Consider the following 8,647-nt stretch of genomic DNA (forward strand, 5'->3'; position numbering starts at 1 on the left):
GGCGGGCCTAACAAACTCAGATGCTGAAAGTAACCACATAGGGTGGTCTAAACATAAAGATTCCTAACTAAAAGTGAGTCATGGAAAGTAGTCACACTCTGGGCCTGCAGCATTTGTGACAGAGGTCAGTCTTTACCCTAAGTAAGCCTGTCCATTGTCTTTTTGCATCTAATATAACATACCCTTGGAATGTCAGAGTAATCTCTTTTCTGGACCCCTCAGTGTACAATCTTCCACCAGAGCACGAGACCACAAAACCAATCATTGCTACCTTATTGCCCAAATACCATCTCTATGTGCTGTGAATGTTGTTTATTAACTATTCTAAACCCACCAATGTAAAAGAAGTATGTGTCTCTCCATTTTACTTTTTATCCAGTCTCAGAGATTTCCCTGCTTTGCTTTCTCCTACTTCTCTAATCTACCACTAATGAATATCATGTAACCACTCCCCCACCTCCTTATGTCTCCTCTTTTGATTCTAATCTATAAAATAAACTGTAAAACTACCATTCTTTGGAGCATCTTCTCAATCGTTGAGATTTTGCTTCTTGGTAATTGTTGTTGGTTTGGCTTCAAGTAAACTCTTATAAGGCATTTTCTTAGGATGGATGTTCTTTTGTCAACAAATGTAAACGCTCACCCATTATTTAGATATAATACATTTGGCGAACAGGAAGATAGAACAATACATTTGTCAAAGCCCCTGCTCATGGGAGATCAACTTGATTAAAATTATCAAAATTATTTTCAAAGACACCACATTGCTCTAGCCCTGTGCAAATCTGTCTAGTTTCTCTTTAGAATAATTTAAGGGTTAAACTTCAGAGTCTCTTCATTGGATTGGTTAGTGAGAGCATGATGCCTCTCCTCTATAATTAAGAAAGGAAACTAAGGCTTTACTGGAGAGGTGTATAAACTGCAATGAGGCGGGGAGATAGGACAGCATTCCCTCCCATGGTTTTTCTAAGCTATTAGAGCTCAGTCTCAGATCCAGACCTACTTTGGAGTATCTCTAGGAAACTTGAGTTAAGGAGGAGAACCAAAGGGAACGCACCTTTTCTTTTGGGGCCAAGAGTCACCTCTTATCTAGGACCCTGACATTCTCACCTTCCTCTCTCATCTTTGAAAAGGTAGCTAAACCAGAGGAAGTTAAAAAAAAAATGTAGCTAAAGATTGTAATTGTTGGTCAGGGAAGGCTGGGAGTCCCTCAGTGTTTTGAAAACTTGCATTAAGTTTGTATTTTCATTCTTGCTCCTAGGCCAAGGGCTTTATAAGAGAGTTGGTAGAGAATGGGGTGATTGATGTCTCAAGGCTTTCCTTAATTATTTTTTTCATGGTTAATGAGTACCATCAACACCTGGGGCCCTGACTCTCCAGCCTCCTGGCCTGCCACTCTTCCTTGTTTGGAAAATTGCTTGCAGATGCCAGTGGATACCATATTCCCACTCCTTTGTCACTCTATTCATTTAGCATCCTGGTTTGCCCCTCCCCCACGGTTGAGGGATTGCTTGGAGGTCCCATGGATTCCACATTCCCACCCATTTGTCCCAACAGAAATGCCTTTGTTTCTCCTCTTTCTAGAATTCCTGTTCATCCTTTACAGACCCAGTTCAAAAGTCATAAATATGCTAATTATTTATTTACATACATACTCTGTTTCCCTTCCCCCCTACCCCCCCCATCCCCAGGCAGAAATATCTTATCTTATTCTACTTTACATGTCCAGCCCAGCATATAACAAAAATTTAATAAAATTTTAACTAATAAGAAAGACATGGATAGAAACTTCTGAGTAAACAAATGCTTTATTTGAACCACACTAAATTGTTTTCCTTGCTTCACAGAATGCTAATTTCTTTTTGTGGTGAGAAAAACATTTTTGCCTAGGATGTTAAGACAACAATTTTAACAAATATTGACACAGGCCAGTTGTCCTTTATGTCTTTTGAGCCCCCAGTGAGTTTTCTACTGCCTAAGGTCTAGGTATCCATTAGAAATATTTTGGGGGCAAGTGTAGGGAGTTGGGACAGATGAGGTGCTTTCAAAACATTGCTATGCCACAAATTTAATGACAATCAGGAATTTTCTCAGGAAAAGTTTAGAAAAAAGTGATGTTTCCTCTCACTTGTCTAGACACTAACTATAACTTAGGCCTTACCTGGATGCCTCCAGCTTTGATCAAAGTCAAGCAGACTGGCATCCCGGGGACTCCTAGGGACAAATGTCTTTTTTTTTTTTTTTTTTTTTTTTTTTTTTTTACTGGGGATTATTGGGGAACAGTATGTTTTTCCAGGACCCATCAACTAGGACCCAAGTCAAGTAGTTGTTTCAATCTAGTTGTGGAGGGCACAGCTCAGTGGCCCATGTAGGGATCGAACCTGCAACCTTGGTGTTATGAGCCCTGTGCTCTAACCAACTGAGCTAACCAGCAGTCCCGCAAATGGCCTTTTTATTTAGTGTTTTGTCTACTTAGTCTAGCCCTTGGCCTCTTCCTTCCCCACCCAGGGAGGGGAACTGGGTGACTGGGGCCACTCCTGCTAACTGGAAGGAATTGGGCGTTGCTGGGCACAAAGCCAAGAACTTGAACTCTGCTGAGGAATGGGGTCAGGGCAGCTGCTGACCCCCAGAGCAGGGCTGGCAGCCAGCTCACAGGGCATCTAGCTACCTGGGGGAGAGACTCTTCTGCTCTTGACAACAGGCAGTTTGTTCAGTTCTTGCCCCGATTCCTCCCCTGCTGCTTTTGACTGTATCCCTGAGCTCTTTGGTAACTCTACCTCTCACCAAATTTTGCAATTTGCTGTAGACTTCAAAACTCAGGCTCTACCTCTCCTTCCTTTAGAGCTGCATTTCTCTGAAAGTTGAAAGCCAACAAAGAGGATCAAGTTTCCTTAACTCCTTTTCTTTCAGGCTCCTGGAACTGAACTCTTCGGACCTACATACCAGAAAGACTCTATTTTGTCGAACCACCATTTTAAAGGTTCCCCCAGCATTCTGATTTTAGATTGATCTCTGACCTAGAAGCTGACAAAGAAGCCAAACACTCTATTTTCAGAAACACATGATAATACATTCATGCTAGAACACTGCTGATCCTTCATTTGGGGTGGCCACTGGGCTTCTCAGTTCTAACAACTGATTTTTATTGTTGTTTACCTATTTTTAAATTTGCTCCATGACCATGACACCTTTCTCCTGCTGCTTTTCTTTTTCTTCACTTCTGTAATCTGCCTCTCTCTTGGTAGAATTTTCTCTTCCTAATGTTTTATCTGTTTTAGTCAGCCTGACTCTTTCCCTCCTGGAAACCTCTCTGTTCCAGGGTTTAACTTGGAGATTTTATGAATCACTAAAGAGTTTATAGATTGTGAACCAGGGGTAAGAGAATTCGTTTCTGTTCAGGGTTAGAGTCCTGATCAAGCCTGCTTCTTAACTGTGTGTGTATTCGTCATCTACCTTCTACTGCCGTTTCAATGCTGCTTCATTAATCTGTTACCCACCCTTTTTTCAGATAAGGAGGCACGTTTTCTCATTTAAAATCCTCAGCTTTTTAGATTTCTCAGACAGGTGGCTTCCCTAAAAATGACAGATGGACTTTGAGGCACAAAACAGTTATTATGAATACCTTTTCCTTGAGAATCCGCTGTCTGGTTGTTCACATTAGCTGTTATTTGTGGAAAGAGCACTAGATGTAAGAGTCAGAAAAGTTCCAGTTTTGCTACCTATTGGCTGTGCAACCTTGGGAAAATCATCACCTTCTCTGAGCTCTTAATGTCCTCACTGGTAAAATGGGAATACTCCATGGGGGTATTGTAGAGATGAAATAACAAACAGGAAAGCACTTTGCAAACTGTATTGAGATGGTAGGGCAAATGAGCAGGAATGATACCGTGATTCTTCTTTAAATCCTTCAAAGGTAAAGGATCATTAAACATTAAGATTTATTTTGGTCAGTTTATTTTAGGTGGGTCTCAGGGAAAGGTTCAAGCTAGAAAAGGTGCAGAAATCCTTGTGCTAAAATTGAGGTATAAATTGCAGGACTTTTTTTGTCCACAAAGGGTGCTAAGGAATACTGATTGTTTGGAGTTGTGAATCTGGTCCTAGGCTAATGTAGCCCCAGGGAGTAGCTTTGAAAATGCACTCACTGCAAGTGAGTTTCAACATTCACTTCCCAGGCAAGCCTAAAGCCTGTTTTAAAAAAGAGTGTGTGTGGGCCAAACTCAAAGTAGCCTGGGACATTGCAGACTGGCACCACCTCCCCCGGCTGTTTCTGAGGCCATCCAGAGGCGAGAGCCCAGATTAACTGAAAAGTAAAGAGAGGACTGCAGAGTTTGGGACTTTGTGCAGACGTGTTCATAGTGCAGAGGGCGGGAGGGAGGAAAGAAAAGAAGGAGGGTGTCAGGAGCTGAGGCCCCACCTTTCATTCCAGCAAAGTGCACCAACGGAGCAGAGATGAGTCACAGGCTCCGGAGCTCAGATTCCCATAGGTGAGGTACTGACTCCTCTCTCTGGGAAAACGCGGGTGCTCGCTCCTCAGGAGTGGCCTTGGCAGGGTGTTGGAGCCCTCAGTCTGCCCGGTCTGGTCTCTGGGGCCAGGGCTGGGTTTCCCTCATGTATGGCAAGAGCCTTACGCGTGCTGTGCTTCTTCTCCTTGGCATACAGCTCACAGGTAAGAACTGAGGGGGCTTCACTCAGCATTTCCTCTCTCATTAACTACCCTGTAAAAGTTAGCTAATAGTCTAGGAAGTCGTAAGAATTTTTTTTTTTGAGCCTGAGACGCCATTGCAGCTCGCTATAATTTTGACTTTACTGAAACCAAAGTTGATAGGTTGTTTTGGGGAACCGCTTTTGGACAAACAGGTTTAGGTGTGTTTTGGCTGCCAGTGATTTGGGCACAGAAAGGGCTTTCAAATCTCAAGTTACAAACCATTTTTTGTGTGGCTACTCTCAGTCTCAGTGCAGACAGGACTTGGCACTTGGATTTCAGTGTGTGGGTCTTGTCTGGGACTCTCGGCAGCACTGGAAAAGCCAAGATTGTTAAGGGGAGAGACATACCATGGTTTTGAAACTGTCCCAACATGAACATTCTAAATGTAAATAACATGAAAAAGAAATGCCACGTGGTGTAAGGTTTTACGGGTACAGGCAAGCATAAGCTGTTTGGGGTTGATTAATTCAATTTCTGCAGAAGATAAGGAATAGTATAAAATCCACATAACAAGGACCCTTTCTGGAAAACTTACCTGCTAGGGTACCATTATACCTGCAATACATAATGCTTAATTTAAATACATGCCTAATTCACGTTATTAGATTTGATTTTTTGTTTCTGCTTTCAATTTGATTTGCTGATGTCTGTAGTTTCTTATACCAGTTTTGAAGTGGGTACCATGAGGCTAGGGTATCATGCTGTGGAGAAAGTGAGAGCACCAGGGAGGCTTTCTGTGTGATAATTTTATGTTACACTGGATGGGGCGGTCAAGTTTGCAAATAGGTAGGTGTATGCAGACTCTGGGTGAAGTGAATTTGAGAGCCGGGCATTTCAGTTCAGTTTTATGTCCTACTCAGACATTTATTTTGGTAGTGTCAGCAGGAGTTCTCTTTATACACACTTCCTGTTAACCCTTCTTTCTCCTTTTCTTTATTGCAGCTCTTTGGCCTATAGCAGCTGTGGAAATTTACACCGCCCGAGTGCTGGAGGCTGTCAACGGGACGGATGTTCGGTTAAAATGCACTTTCTCCAGCTTTGCCCCTGTGGGTGGTGCTCTAACAGTGACCTGGAACTTCCGTCCCCGAGATGGGGGGCCAGAGCAGTTTGTATGTAGATTATTGTCATTTTCTGGGGGACCTTTGGTTAGGAAAATAAGCAGATCTGTTTTTCCTTGCCCTCCCTGTATTTTTCTTAACAAGCACAGGGTAAAGCTGGGAAACAATTCTTGGGCCACAGACTGACAGAACTGAGAGGTCGGTGAAAGGGAAGCAAGAGGTTCTTGCAAGAGAGCTGCAGATGGAGCAGTGAGGCTTGCTGGTGTGTCTCTTCTGCTCCCACCGTCTCAGCCACCTTGCCCAGGCACTGTGGAAGACCTTTTGCTATGTGTCTTCTCTAGGTATTCTACTACCACGTGGATCCCTTCAAACCCATGAGTGGGCGCTTCAAGGACCGGGTGGTCTGGGACGGGAACCCTGAGCGGTATGACGTCTCCATCATCCTCTGGAAGCTGCAGTTTGATGACAATGGGACATATACCTGCCAGGTGAAGAACCCACCTGATGTTGATGGGCTGATAGGGGAGATCCGGCTCAGCGTTGTGCAGACTGGTAGGTTAAACCGGGAAAATGGTTTTGGGAAGTATGAGAGCTTGTAGAAAAGAGCGCGGCAATCTTTTGTGATGGCTGATAGAGAGGCGGACTAACCCTTTGAATATGGAAACTACAGAATGGGAGTGAAGAGTCCTGGGGTAGAAAGAGAAAGGCTTTGTTTGGCTGTGGAAAGAAAGCTAAGGGACCCAGGGAATCTGTTACAAAAATGGCATTCAGATTGTGAAAGGGAGAGGAAGCAACTCTATGACAAAAGGCTAACAATAGGTCTGTTCATTCACTCATTTATTTACGATACTTATTGAGTACCTACTCTGTGTATCATGTACTGTTCAAAGTGCTTGACATTACTACTATCTTATTTAACCCTCATAACCACCCTAGGAGGCAGATATGAAAGTGGTAGCTATCGTTTGTTGTTAGGGACTTTGCATATCTTATTAATCTTTGCATATTTCATCAGTTTATTGTGCTCTTAGTGCCCCTCCCATTTTACTAATGAGGAAACTGAGGCTCGTAGAGGTTAAGTCACTTGTCCAAAGTAATGTAGCTGATATATGGAGTCACTTAGAACTCAAACCCAAGCATCTTTGGCTCCAGGATTGTGCTCCAAACTAGTGTATTATATTGCCTGCAGTCCTATAAAGGACAGCCTGGAAAACTGTGCCAGATAATAGAAAGCAAAGACCATAAAACTTCGGAGTTGTAAATTTGGGTAAACAAATCCTTTTTTTTCCCTCCAGTAAAGAATAATATAACAAGAATTACGGTGACGATAAAATGAGATAATAGACGTAAAAATTCCCCAAACAATGAATTGTACTGAAAATTATAATAGCTACCATATATTGAGTGTTTATTTTGTGCAGGCACAGCATGGAACAATTTACATCAATAATTTTATTTTTTATAGGAACTCAAGAAATAGATATTGTTCTATTTTATACATTGAGGAAACTGATGCTAAAAGAAGTTAATTACCCCAAATTACACAGCTAGTAAATGGTGGAGCTAGTATTTTAACCTAGCTTTCTCTGGTGTGTGCTCCTAACCAATACACAATATTACTCCCAAAACGGATTAGCCTGTAAAGTGGTATGGTTTCCTCCTTTTGTTTTTAGTACCATCCTTCAAGGCCCTATCAATAGAGAGCCGTGTGACCTTGCAGAAGTAATCTGAGTATTAAAAGAAATAATGTAATGTCTTTGGGCCTCAGTTTCTTTAACTGCAAAATGAACATATTAGACAAGAACACATGGTTCTTAAACATACTGGGATTACTGCTCTTTGAGAGTCTAATGAAAGTCATGGCCCTGCTTCCTACAAAAAATGTACACATACGGAATATGACATGGATTTTGTGAGCTTGTGGCCTTCTCGCCTCCCATCTTCCTTCATGGGAGCCCCTAAGTTAGACATTCTCTAATGTGTTTTCTGGTTCTTAGGGTTTGTTGATGTTTAAATCAGAAATCAAGCTAAAAGACAGGAGACCTAGGCTTCACAGACTTTAGCCTGGTTTAGGGACACTTTCCTCTGGGTTCCCTCTTGCATCATTGCCCCACTAGACTATATGGTCCTGTGCCACATAATGATGTTTCGATTAACGATGGACCACATATGGGATGTTGCTCTCATAAGATTATAATGGAGCTGAAAAATTCCTGTCGCCTACTGACATCATAGCCATCACGTCATAACGCAAAGGTTACAAAAGAACAAGGCTGTGGTTGAAATGGCAAACAACTTTAACCTGGGTGTGGGTGAGGGTGACATTGAAGAGCTCCTAGATGTGGTTCCTGAGTATTTGATGAATGCGTTGTTGGAACTGGAACAGGAACGCATAGCTGAATAAGAGGCAAGAGTAAAGGAAACTGCAGAAGTATAAGAACCCCCAAGAAAATTCACAGTGAAGGGTTTAGCAGAAGCTTTTGCAGACCTCAATAATCTCCTTGAAAAGTTTGAAAACATGGACCCCAACACTAAAAGGTTTTCACTAATAGAGAGGAATGTTCATGGTGCATTATCTGCTTATAAGCAAATCTATGACGAGGAAAACAAAAAACAACCAAACCACCCAACGAAACCACCACAGACAAATTTCTGAGAAGAGTGATGTCTCCTCAAGAAGAGCCTCAGGCAGGTCCTTCAGCAGGTCTTCCAGAAGAAGGCATTGTTATAGATGACAGCTCCATGGTGTCATTCCCCCTGAAGACCTTCCAGTGGGATGAGATGTCGAGGTGGCAGACGGTGATACTGATGGCTCTGACCCTGTGTAGGCCTAGGTTAACATGTGTGTATGTGTCTTAGTTTTTAACAAAACAGTTTAAAAAAA

At 42.4% G+C, this 8,647-nt stretch overlaps 1 protein-coding gene across 1 annotated transcript in view; it reads left to right on the forward strand.

Annotated features, from left to right (window-relative positions):
• The first annotated feature begins 4,302 nt into the window (after positions 1-4,302).
• The window catches only part of MPZL2 (myelin protein zero like 2), an 11,090-nt gene continuing 6,745 nt past the window's right edge, over positions 4,303-8,647 (forward strand). The window contains exons 1-3 of the mRNA XM_019647389.1: positions 4,303-4,666; positions 5,648-5,814; positions 6,105-6,315. Coding sequence (XP_019502934.1) covers positions 4,609-4,666; positions 5,648-5,814; positions 6,105-6,315 — 436 coding nt within the window. The 5' untranslated portion in view covers positions 4,303-4,608. The remainder of the gene's footprint in view (positions 4,667-5,647; positions 5,815-6,104; positions 6,316-8,647) is intronic.

The sequence above is a fragment of the Hipposideros armiger genome, unplaced genomic scaffold (assembly GCF_001890085.2).
Source record: "Hipposideros armiger isolate ML-2016 unplaced genomic scaffold, ASM189008v1 scaffold_111, whole genome shotgun sequence".
NCBI lineage: Eukaryota > Metazoa > Chordata > Mammalia > Chiroptera > Hipposideridae > Hipposideros > Hipposideros armiger.